The following is a 13178-nucleotide window of genomic DNA, read 5'->3' as shown; positions in this document are numbered from 1 at the left end:
ACTAAGAGAAGGGCTTGTGAAATTCTCGGCATTTGCTCTAATTATGTTACAATACTATTCATTTGTTGCACAAGCGCCAAATCAATATTAGTCATACCATACTCAGCTCTTTATTACCAGAAATATGGGATATAAGTTTTTGCACCATAAATGTTCAGATTCAATAGGCAGATGGTAGCTGCGGAATTCCCCAAACTGGAACAAGTTAAATTTAAACACAATTTGATAGTTCACACATTTGTGTAAGGGACTTAGATGAATCCAAATTGAATTTGAAGACATTTACAAATATTTGCACTGCCTTATTGGATGGTTGCCTGATTCTGACGTGTTACCCACCCTCCCTATTTCTTTCTCTAGGTCTTTCCAAGGGAGGCTATTGTAGAAATTGATCAACAGGAAGTGAGTTAACAGATGTCAACCCCTAGACTCCCTCTGTCATCGACTGATAGCCTCTGGTTACAGGACAGGAAGAGTTGTGAGCAGCACGCAGTTAAATTATGGGAAGTATCTGTATGTGTCTGGAGCCTTCTGAAAGCAGAGTCTCCTTTCTTCTCATTGGATTTTCAGTTTGGGATCAATGTTTTTACAGGAAGGTTCTAGAAGACACTGATATCATAATAAAGTGTACATGCTCAGAATTTGGGTATCATAATAATGCTTGCAGGCTTTAAAACTAGGGTTCATTCATCTAATTTAGAGAATGGTAGAAAATTTTATGGAAGATCTAAATTTCTAGCTTGTCTGAAAAATTAAACACTTGACAATATAGTAAGTACTCACCCAGAAATAATTTCTTCTGTCTTTCCTTTAATTCTGTTTACTAATTAGACAAGTAAATCCCTGCACGCCTGGAATCTGGGGGCTTTTTGCTTGACCCTCTGCTGTAGATTTTCTCAAAGATTCACAGTCTTTGGTGTATTAAAATTCTCTGGTAATTTCCCCAGTGATGATTCCTATTTTATTTATTTACTTTTTCCCCAAATGTATTTTGTTATAGAAGTATATTTCCTGCACATTTTGAAATGTGTTGTTCTAGATAATAGTTTGGTTTTTATGGTTTCAAAGTTTACAGAAAAAAAGACACTTCTAACATCCTGGTTATGGACTATATTATCCACCCTGGATATGGGCTATAAATTCAAGAAATTGAAGTTTGCTGGCATGTTTTTGTAATTTTACTTTACTTTCTTCTTTTTTTGTTGTTATATTGTCCAGGCTGGCTTCAAGCTCACAATCCTCCTGTGTCTGACTCCTGAATATCGAGAATGCCGGTGTCACCTTCATGCTGTGTTACTGACAATAAATTTTATGTTACCTTCTGATCAATATTTATGGAAACACCTAGGAAGTCTAAATTTTTATAATAATGATTTGATATCCATCTGTAGATATTTTCACTAACTTTCAAGATACAAAATCAAATTTTCTGATTAGAGCATTTGTGGAACTAGTCAGACGTCACCCTATCTTGAGAAAGATAAAAGATCCTCTCAATTTTACTTCAGGTTCAGTGTTAAAAAGTCCAGACTCTAAGACCCATTGCACTGATGATCTAATGGGAAGCCCTAAGAGTACACATGTCAAAGACAGGCTTTGGGGGAAGAATGTAGAACTTACATCGATGTTTCCTTCTTATAAACATCATCTGAATAACTCATAGAAGACATGGATTATAATTGTTTTTTTTGTCGTGGGGCTTGAACTCTGGGCTTGGGCGCTGTCCCTGCGCTCTTCAGCTCAAGGCGAGTACTCTATTGCTTGAGCCATTGCGCCACTTCCAGTTTTCTAGTAGTTTATTGGAGATAAGAGTCTCACATGGACTTTCCTGCCCGGGCTGGCTTCGAACATGATTCTCAGATCTCAGCCTCCTGAGTAGCTAGGATTACAGACGTGAGCCACAAGTATCTGGTAATAATTTCTTTTTTTTGAGAGATAAATCTGATATCCAATCATCCTAATAGCCCTTCTGTAAGTCCAATAATAAGATCTTACATTTCTTCTTGGGAGTTATGCACACCAGTTATCTTACTTATTTTCTGGGATAGTAGCTGTAATAGAAGTAAAGACTTTGAGCAGGACATCATTGCTAACTTCAAGTCTCTGAGATGTGTGTATTGTAGATTTGGTTGAAACACATTCTCTATAAATAAATGGCAAAAAAGGAGGACAAGTAGGTTTAGAAACAAGTTATTTACCACTTTAATAGGGCTGTCCAACATTTGGTCACATAGATCATTATGAAACCTAATTGCTTTCATAGCTTTCCTATCTCACCCGAAGAATTCTGAACACTCAAGAAAAAAAGCAAATCAAACATAGAAAGAGGTGCCATGATAAGACCTGTTGCTATAGCACTATGTAATTATGATGCCAGACTTTGGAATTATTCAGAGGACATTTCTGCAGTCTAGGACAGCTATACAAAGCCCTAAGACACTGTATTTACAGGACTTATTAATACAAGGGACCTATATCCTACCATAACTCTGCCAGAGTCTTAATATCATGGTGGAGCAGCTCCCTCAAGAATCCTCATTTTCTTACTTGTGGAAAAGCTAGTAGTTCTAAAAAATAGTTTCCTGGAAGAGGTTAGAATGGTTATTATTATATATCAATTGAATATAAAGTATGGTTATGTAAAGCCAAGCTTGCATGCTAATCTTGCACAGGGTAGAAAGCAATAAAAGAGGACAATGCGCTTGCTTCCTTGGGGCATCTGGTAGAAACAGAGGAAGTTCTTGATTCAGTATCACTATGACACCTCAAATTCCAGGAGTCCACGTAGTTGGCCTTCTATGGTCAATGCCATGGGCACCTATCTTCTTTTCCAAGAAAAAAGAAATTAAAACCAGTAAAACATCCAAAACTGAAAGGGTACACCAGCCATCTCACATTGTGGTACTGTTCATATCTTGAAGAGAATATATAATATTTCAAAATATTATATATACATATTTTGCAAATGGTACAAAGGAACGGTAGATCCAAATTAGAAGAGGGTTGATCGTTCTTCATGATTCCCCAAAAATTTCTCTGAGAAAACTCTTTTTTTTTTTGAAACAACTTTCCATGGTGGTAGTGCCCAGAGCTCCAAATCTTATTATGGGATGTTTTGTTACACACAGTAAACACACTGTGATCATCTGGTAATCAGTCCAAGTGCAAGTAAGAGATCCATTTGGCTTGTAAATGTATAAGATGTTTTGATTTTTCCACAATGAATCCTCCACTGGTTGTTTTCCTGTGTCTACAACAAGTTCTTCTCTTAGGTTCTTGGATGAATCTGAAATAAGAAGAGAGAAAGATATTTCAAGGAGAAAAGTACAGAATGAAGGCACAAGGAGGTGTTGATATTGAAAGTGAGGAAGTTTTACAGTGTCGTTTCTTGAAGGTCAAAAGTCCTAAGGCTTACAGTGGCTGTTCTCAAATGATAAAGCATATAGACAGGTCCCATGTTTTCATGAATGTGTTACGGTAATGTTTTTAAAAATCACAATTGAGAAGAAAGACTCTTGGAGCAATGTTTATCCAGAATGAGCTTCATGGGCATGCAACCTATTCAGTTGCAAAGAACTCTGTCCAAAAATTGATCCCACATTTGGTTTCATGCACTGCTGACTTTATTAAGAATTTCTGAAAAAGGGCCTTGCATTTTCATTTTACACTGGACCATGCTAATTATAGAATCAATCTGCATTTTTTTCTTTTCTTTTCTTTCTTTCTTTCTTTTTTCTTTTTTTGTCGGTCATGGGGCCTGAACTCTAGCCCTGGGCGCTGTCCCTCAGCTTTTCAGCTCAAGGCTAGCACTCTACCACTTGAGCCACAGCACCACTTCTGGTTTTCAGGTAGTTAATTGGAGATAAAAGTCTCACAGACTTTCCTGCTCTGGCTGGCTTAACTGTGATCTTCAGATCTCTGCCTCTTTAGTAGCTAGAATTATAAGGTGTGAGCCACCAGAGCCTGGCAATCAGCCTGGCATTTCTATTCATGGAGAATTTGAGTTGAGTGGGTCATCCATGGCTTTGTCTAATTGGCCTATTGTAAGAGAGTAGGGGTGGCATTGGGTGAAGCTGTGGCCCAAATTTGTCCACATTCATGAAGGAACATAAGAGACCTTTGTAAAGGTCTGTTCCATTCAATATTTTAGAGTGATCAAGATCATATTCCTTTTATAGTGGATGCCATTTAATTCATTTCACCATGGCTCCAAATGCTCAGATATTCAGAAGGACACATACACAGAGCCTAAATAGTGATTCTAATGGAGCTGAGGCCTCTATTGAAAAGTTCTAGGCAGCTTTATCATCTTTTAAGTTTTGTTCTCTTTGTATATTGCTGAGGATCAAACCCATGGCTTTGTGCCTGCTAGGAAAGAACTCTACCACTGAGCTACATTCCAAGCTCTCTTAATTCTTTATAGTTATAATTGTAGAGATTGATTATTCTCTGAGTTCAGGGGTGGATGTCCTTTGAAAGCTTTTGAACTTGGGCAGAACTGTAAGGAAAGATTTCATTCAAAAGTTGGTTAGGCTAGGAGCAGAACATATGAGAATTTCCTTACATTTATTTTCTTATCTTCTTGTTCCAATAATAGATTCTTCCAAATGTTGGTTTCCTACATTTCAGTAGCTTTATCGCCTTTGGTTTACACTATCTTCTTTTCCACCCAAAGGAGGCAGAAAAATATTTACAAAACTGAACTGAAATTGACTTTCATGTCTGACTTCCACATTTCCAAACTTTTGTCCTCTTAAAGATAGGAACTTCCATAGAGGATACAAGAGTCATCTCTAATACGTTAGTATTCTGCAATTAGGTAGCATAGGCTCATTTGTGTTTATTTTTTAATACATATTTTTTATTGTAAAGGTACTCTACAGAAGGGTTTCAGTTCCACGAGGAAGGTAATGAGTACATTTGCTATTGAGCATTGTTACCTGCTCCTTGCAATTGTGTTTATTGAACAAAGAAATGAGTGAGATTTCTTAGAATCAGGGGAAACTGTAACAACATAAATTGGTTTAATTTTTTTCTGTTCTGCAAGTTCTCTAAATCTCTCAGAATTTTCTGAATTTTTAATGTCTTTTTCCTTTTCCAACTCATTATTTTCCTGGCCAGCAAGTGGTATTACTTTAAACATCTCTTTCCTTTTCCTTCCTGTCCCCTTCCTCCTTTCTTCTCCTTTGCCCTCTTTCCCTCCTCCTCCTCTCTCTTTCCTCCCTCCCTTCCTTCATGCAAAATGGACTGGAACTCAGGACTCTAGACACAAGCTCTCAGACTAATAAACTATAATTCTGAGATAAGATGGAATGTGTTATAGCTGGTGCTTTGTTCTTTCAGTGATATACAAAAAAACCACTGAGATTAAAATGAGCAGAATTTTACAGAATTAGAGATACTATGAGGCAGACAGACCTAAGAGAATGTGGATAGATGACTGTCAGGGATTTATATTGGCCAATCACATAACATAATGATTTGACAAAATGACTATTAGGGTTAGTTACAATCTGAAGCCTGATTCCTCTTTTAAACAATGGAACTTAACTTTATATTGTGTGTTAATCATTGGTTTTTCTCATTTCTTTGAAAAACATTCATATATTTGACTGGAGCAAACTAAAATTAATATCTCTGAAGGTATACCAGATTGTTTGCAGCCATTTTAACTGGCTAAATTTTCTTTTCAAGTGGCTGTGATTTTCTTCTCATTTCATTCTTTTCCAAATTCTGTTCTTGAGCAAGTGACACTCAGGTTTTTTGATAAAGAATCACAGCCTTGTTAAATGACATTTCCTCTAAGAAGAGCTGTATCTTTCCAGTAAGCCATTATTCTACACATGCAGGGTACAGATGTATTCCCAAATTGTCTATAGACTCTGTAGCCCCAACGTTTCTGGATTTGATGTACTATTTTTTAGAAAGGAAGTAATTTAATAGGTACAAAATCAGAATGAAATGTCTCTAGCCAACCCTTAGTCTAGTCTTGCTAATATGTCCTCCTAAAAAAGTCTAAAGAAGAATCTAGCCAATGGTCAATTGGGGACAGTATTAGTTTAGCCATGAAACTTCACCCAAATGTACCAAATTTCTCCAAGTATGGTTTTTTATATTACTTTTACTTCAGAGTAGATCTTAGGTGACCTCTCAAGGACAACTATTTCTTTTTGATGGCATGGCATCCAGAACTTTTTTGCTATTTCTTGGGATCAGTTCTTTCAAATCTCCAGAAAGCAAAGCCTATGTTTGCTTAATACCACCTGTCTTTTCTCCTTCCTTTCTTGGGTTATGCTGCCAGAGAGATCCAATGTCCCCAAAGTTTGTTTAGACAGGACTAGTTTCCAGACTAGTCCACATTCTGGGGTGCTTGGTAGATCAAAGACTGAATTCCAACTCCTTAAAAAATGGACACCATAAATTAACACCATCAAGTTTTCAATGCATCTTTTGTTTGCCTACATTTCAAAGACTTCTGAGAATCTTTTCTTTGGATAGCTATTGTGATGTCATCTACCAAGTGATAAGGTTTAAGAAAGCCTTCTTTGAAGTACCTATAGAAAAAGAATGAAGTTCCAGGAAGCTTATTGTCCATTAATTTTACATTGAAGTTAATTTTTAAAAAAGAAACTCTTCAGCAGACATTTTAACAATCTAGATGTGTTTTTCAACTTTCTTATTATTTCTTTTTTTTCTGGAGAGGTCTCTTTTTTCTTACCTCTTTGTAAGAAGGGAATAAAAAATTTATATGGATCAATATAATTAAAAGTATCTCTGTAAATTAAACTATTTTAAAAGTAAAATATTAGAAGTGAACAGATATCTGTGTTCTGATGGGAAAATGCACAGGGATACAAAAAATTAATGTAAACCTTATTTTCCAAGCCAAGATCTGGTATAGTCTACCACTTGAACAGAATAAGTGACCTCTTACATGCACTATCTGGAATTAGGAATTAATTATGTGTTTAAAAGCACTCATTATATTGTGAATTTGGGACAAAGTAGGAGGGAGAAAATATATGCTAGTAGTAGTGTTGAAATTTTCTCATACTTTAGGAAGTGCAATTTTTCTTCTACTGTTCTTTTTTAAAGATAGACTTGAGAATTCTCAGATGACTAATGGACAGGTCATATGGCTAGAGACCTTACTCTTTTTCTTGTTTGAAATGGATGCACATGTTGGAATAGGTATATCATCTGCTTTCAAGCCAATTACAATGGCGATTTATTTCTCTTGTGCACTCTATCTATGATCACTCAATCCACCCACCCAGGGTACTAGCAAGCAGTCGGCTCTAGCCTCTATTGCTGAGCTCAGACTCTAAACAACACACATGTCAAAAATGTCTAGAGTGTACTTATAACACACACACCTGATGATTTTAGAATAGATTCTACAGAGGGCAAATGAAAGAGTTATATGGGTCACAAAGGAGTTGTACAAATCATTCCTGCTTCTTTTTCATTTTCTAGTTCTTTTTTTTTTTTTTTTGAACTCTGGGCCTGGGCGCTGTCCCTCAGCTCTTCAACTCAAGGCAAGCACTCTACCACTTGAGCCACAGCACCATTTCTGGTTTTCCGAGTGGTTAATTGGAGGTAAGGGTTTCATGGACTTTCTTGCCTAGGCTGGCTTTGAACCGCAATCCTCAGATCTCAGTTTCCTGCGTAGCTAGGATTACAGGCATGAGCCACCATGCCTGGCTCTAGTTCATTTTTAAATTCATATTCCATCATCCAAAGTATCACCTACAATATACTCTTAGAATTTCCCATATTTAAACTTCAAAATAATTTGACTTGTATTATTTTTCTTTAACCAGTTTCGAAACTAGAGACGTCATGAGCTGGACTTCTGGTCACCAAGGATGCTTAGTTACCCACCAGAATAGAGAGTAGAGATTTAGCATAAAGCTTATGAGCCTGCGTTAAAAATAAAGGTGATTAGGTTCTAACTGCACTGGCTAACATGCAGAGTTGTTTAAAACAAATTAATTTGTAAGGTTCTCATCAAATTATTTGGTTAAGTCTTTCAGGTAAAACATGGTCAAAGGGAAATCTGATCTTTTTTTGTCAGATAATTAAACATGTTTTCTGTGGGTAAGTGGAATAGATCAGACCCATTTCTGAATACTCTCTTCTGGAGGTGTTCTACCGACATGAAATAGAGAAATACACACTGAGCTACAAGGAGACCTGCAGATCATCTCAGCAAGCTAGAATGGTTCAGACTCAGACTCCCTCTTTTCCATAGGCCATCAGTTGAGGCTATTTACTGACCAGTGTGGTCAACACAAACAACTATATTTGATGAATAAACTGTCTCCATTTGTATCATATGTGAAAAACATGAGTATTTTGTATGGTGTTATTCAGTATTCTAGTTGCTGCTTTCTGTATCACAAAGCTTTCAAAACCATTTTTTAATTGAAAAGATAATAGTAAGAAGAAAGGTCAAGTTAACATTTCTGATCCAGGGGCTAGAATCAGAGGCTCCTTTAAATTTCAGTCACCACTTTTAGTGCAGTAAAAATTTAACCTACTGGTATTTGTAATTGGTGGAGATTGTTTTTGAGATGGCCAGCAGATTAATACACACACACACACACATACACCATTGCTGATATTCAGGTGGTTTACAAACATATAAATATATATATATATATATATATATATATAGATAGATAGATAGATAGATAGATAAATTGGTTTTATGTATATATATATGTGTGTGTGTATATTATTAAATTTTGATCATTAAAATATTGACATGCTTTTGTACTAGATGTAAATTGTTCCTGTCTTAAAGGAGTCCCAAGCTTTACTCTTTTCCTCTCTCCTTTAGTATTCTAAGACTTTTCAATCCCTATATGGTTAATGAGCCTCTCTGGAATAGCATCCTAGCATTAATTTGGATGAGGTAGTTTAATTTTGAAGATCACTTCTGATTTAACCAGAGAAAATCAAGAATTATTATTTCACAGAAACCTTTTGACTTCTGTAAAGGCCATCAAGTAAAGAACCTGGACAAGGTGGATATACTTAAACATGGACTTTTTAGCAGACCATCTGGATGAATGACACAAGACTTATTTGACTATCATCCCACGTACCATAGGTGGTAGATGAATTACACAAATAATTACCTCACTGTTCCCCTTTCCTCTGGCTATGGCTGCCTAGTTTTATTTATGTCTCTGTAACAGAAACTCTAAATGTTCTTGTGGAGAATGTAAGTTCAATCTCTTACCTTCTCATTCGTGGATTGACCCAGATCTACAGAGTTCAGCATGCTTTCTTTCTGTTATGGAACATGATTTCATCTCTCCCATTCAAAGCTTTTCTGAATGCTGTTTATGTCCAATACCAAGGCCAACAGTACAATGTGTAGCATGCATCAGACACTGGAAGGAAATGGACTTACTCTTGTAGTCTTAATTTTGTTGCCTGTTGCGCACATCCATCCAGAATTGTCAGGGAGTGTCTTACATTCTTCTCCCTCTAGGCAAGGCTCCATCTCACACCACCACTTCCCAATCACTATGGAGGCTGTGCAAAAACAGAGACAACAGTGTTTGCAATTCATCAACTAATCAAGGCACTGCTGCTACATTCCTCCGGAAGACTGATTTCATGTTGGTAGAGGCAGAGACAATCGATCCACTTTCATCCTCCATGATGGATTAAGAAAAGTTTCATTAAGAAAGAATTATTTCCTCATATGATGAAAACATGCTAAATGAAAACACCTTTTTGGTCTTGGGGGATTTTTGTGTCATTAGCTTTTATAGATCAGGAATCTTGTATGAACTGTTTTCCATGAAGGGGACAAAAGAGCTAGTCTTCAGAATGACTAAGGCATTCTATACCTAAAGGCCAGTTTATCCAACCAGCATTAGGGTTTATCCCTTAGCCTAAGGCCAGCAAGAATTTCAAAGGCCTAGCAAAAGGGAAAAAAATGAGTTGACTAAAAGTACAAAACAAAGTTGCAAAGTAAAAAAAAAAATCAAGAGTAATGATAAATGAAAATTTATTTCTTACTGCCCAAAGTAGAGTCACTATGGGCTCTGGTTTCCTTGTTACAAGTTTGATAAATGTGGGTGAAACAATTACAACCCCAGCCTCTGATAAAACAGCTCCTCTGCAGGTTGCAACCACGGATGACCATATTAAAGTGCTGGTAATGAATCTAGTGTATTTATTTATGGCACATTTTAAAAAGAAATAATGACAGTTTATAAAAGCCAGTGACTAGATTCCCTTCATGCCAATCGAGATTCTCCGTAACTCCTTTTATGTCTTGAGTGAAGAAATATTTGTATACAAGCAGCAGCAGTCATTTCTGCAGTTACTCAAGGGGTTAGTTCTTCACAAACCCAAAATGGTGGTCAGTGTTTGTTTTGTGATTCTGTTCCACTGGGCCAGGGCTGTAGTTCTTTACGTACTTACTACTCCACCCCTATTCTCAAAGAAGAGTCTCTACCATATAAAGTTGAAGTCTCACTGTGACAAATAAGCCAAATGTCATCTATCAATGGCATAGAGGATTAACATTGAAATGAATAGGGTAATACACCCTGAATAAGAGAGGAACACATTGAAGTCCTTTGTCCATCTTGGACTCGCTAGGGGGATGAGACACATTCAGACGTTGGCCTGCAGTTATATCTTTCTCCATATTTTCTTTGCTTCAGTCCCTCAAATCCAGTGTTCTTTCATCTTTGCTTTGCGAAAAATTACTAAGCAAGATTATATAGATAAGTCATCCCTCTTGTCCTATGTCATCGACTCAAGGAAATTTTCAAGGTTAATTTACCATTTTTGACTTTTGCTTTCTATGTAGAACAGAACAAAGGATGTAGAATGCAACTTTGCTGGGCATGGTTAGCAAATAGAAGGAATAAAAATCTTGCAATGGGCTCTATCCACACATAAGGCAACAGGATACAGAAACAGAAAGGAATAATCTTGTTATTGGTAAAGGACTTAACACATATGAATAGTTGACAATGTTAAATAAGAGTGAGGAATGTTTTGGTAGCAAGAAAAACATGTAGTATGTAGAAAGGGGTAATATCGATCAAGATATATTGTAGTCACAGACTGCAATGTTAAATGGCAATTCCTTTGTACAACTACTTAAAGATAACAATCAAAAAATTAAACCAAAAGAAAAATGTAGTGTTGAGAAGGACTCAAAAATTTGTACAACTCCTGGTACAGTGAGATAAAAATCAGTATTTGGCAATGTGGATTGAAAACCTATAATCTGCAGCTCCCTTTCAGATGGTGCATTATCAGTAACAGTCTAGTTACATTTACTACTAATTCTAATGCTTATCTCTTAAAGCCCTTGAAACATTTCAGTATTGTTGCCTGAAATCTAAACCAGTGGGAATGGAAACCCTCTGATCTTTGCTCTGAGGGCAAAGACATTTTCCCAACAATCCTTTAATTTAGTATGTTGTCACCTTTTCTTTTAATTCACACAGGTGTGCTAATAATGAACATCTACCAGTGAGGTCAGCTAGTTAGAATTCTCCCCCTTCCCCTTAAGAATTGTTCTGTGTCTTCTCTTCCTTTAAGCGGCTCTCTGCCCTCTTGGAGTCGACCTACTTCGTTCAAGCTAACAAAGCAGTTTGCCTTTCTCTGAGGCATTAATATTTCCTAAATGAAAATGTAGACTCTAGGGGAAAAAAATCTCCAAACTATGTTATCCCTTTTAACTCAAACTTGTAAAGATTTAATGGGTCACACAGAGGAAAGGGTTTTTTAAGAATTAAAAAAAAATGTCGCTAGTGGGAGATGAGGGAGGAAGTAACAAAGTTAGGTAAGATATGTACTCATTATCTTACTTATGTAACTGTAACCCCTCTGTACATCACAATAAAAGAAAACAATAACATTTTCAAAAAAGTCCCCATATCTATCTAACATCTAGCTAATATATTTATTAAATCTACCTAAATATCTATCTAATATCTAAGATATTATATTGTGCTTGCATCTCCTAAATCAAGTTTTGTTTGTGGCACTTATTCCCTGGCATATGAGAATAAAATCATTTAGTGTTGTGCTTCTAAACATGCTTTGCTTCTGACTTGTGTACTGCCTGGCCATCTTAATATCCTTCTCTTCATGTCCTGGGTCAAGTAACAGTCACTAAGGTTGATTTTTTTTATCTGCTTGTAACTTCTGCAGAAAGAAAATTTCAAAATTCTCTTCCCTCATACTCCAAAGCTAATTAAAACCATCAAAATGTAGCAGGAAGAAACTGTTAGGTTTAATAAAATGAGATAATCTCAATGCTGTTTAATTTTTTTATAACTTCTCATAGCAAGAAAAATGTAAATATAAGTGATTCTTAAATTCTCAAATTTTAATCATCCATTCAAATTGACTCCTCTCTGGTGTGCACTGAGTGCCTCATATGTGTTTCTGTGTTAGGTGCTGTAGAGTATTGCTTTATCTTCAGAGTAACACTAGAAGGGGACCGTTATTAGGAACTAATTTTTACTGATAAGGAAATGGAACCCTGAGTGATTAACTTTTCCCAGCTTATATAGATAGGCAGTATGAAAATTAACCCTATAATTCACATCTGTTAAACCCCAAACATCATTTTCATTATTATAGTGCTTAACCCATTCTAGTTTAGTTTTCAGTATTCAGAGGACTTGAAGAGAAATTATTGGCTGCTGAGCAAATGAATTCTCTCTGCTATATTATTACTCAAAATAATTTTATTGCAAAGATAAACAAGGAAATTTTTTTAAATCATTAGTTTCTTGTGAAATTAAGTTCTCTTCAGAACATGGGTAATTGCCAGTTTATCTCACATGCTGCGGCTGAGTCTGAGGCACACATTTGTGGACTCTATTAATAACAACATTTTCACAGACGTTTCTACATGCAAATCGTCTTGAAAGCCTTGAGATACATCACTTGCTACAAAGACTTCTCATCCTTAGAAGAGCTAAGTTAATTAAACAGCAGCTACAAAGACAGACTGTCCCTTATCTGCACATTATGAAAGAAGATCTTACGGTGCCTTTTTACCCTGGAGTTCTGGGACTGTACCTAAGGTATCATGTAAAACAAAGATTTGATCTTCAATTCTTTCAAGAATATACCTCTTTCCTTGATTCTTTATTTTTAAAACTGTATTTTGTTGTCTT

The 13178-nt window shown here is 36.2% G+C and overlaps 1 protein-coding gene across 1 annotated transcript in view; it reads right to left on the bottom strand.

Annotated features, from left to right (window-relative positions):
• Positions 1-3126: 3126 nt before the first annotated feature.
• The window catches only part of Tafa1 (TAFA chemokine like family member 1), a 476602-nt gene continuing 466550 nt past the window's right edge, over positions 3127-13178 (bottom strand). The window contains exons 4-5 of the mRNA XM_042680179.1: positions 9425-9549; positions 3127-3286 (exon numbers count right to left, since the gene is read on the bottom strand). Coding sequence (XP_042536113.1) covers positions 3269-3286; positions 9425-9549 — 143 coding nt within the window. The 3' untranslated portion in view covers positions 3127-3268. The remainder of the gene's footprint in view (positions 3287-9424; positions 9550-13178) is intronic.

Source organism: Dipodomys spectabilis, unplaced genomic scaffold (assembly GCF_019054845.1).
Source record: "Dipodomys spectabilis isolate Male_0828 unplaced genomic scaffold, ASM1905484v1 ptg000054l, whole genome shotgun sequence".
Taxonomy (NCBI): domain Eukaryota; kingdom Metazoa; phylum Chordata; class Mammalia; order Rodentia; family Heteromyidae; genus Dipodomys; species Dipodomys spectabilis.
Note: the sequence above shows the minus strand (reverse complement) of the source record. Positions and strands in the feature narration are given on the sequence as shown.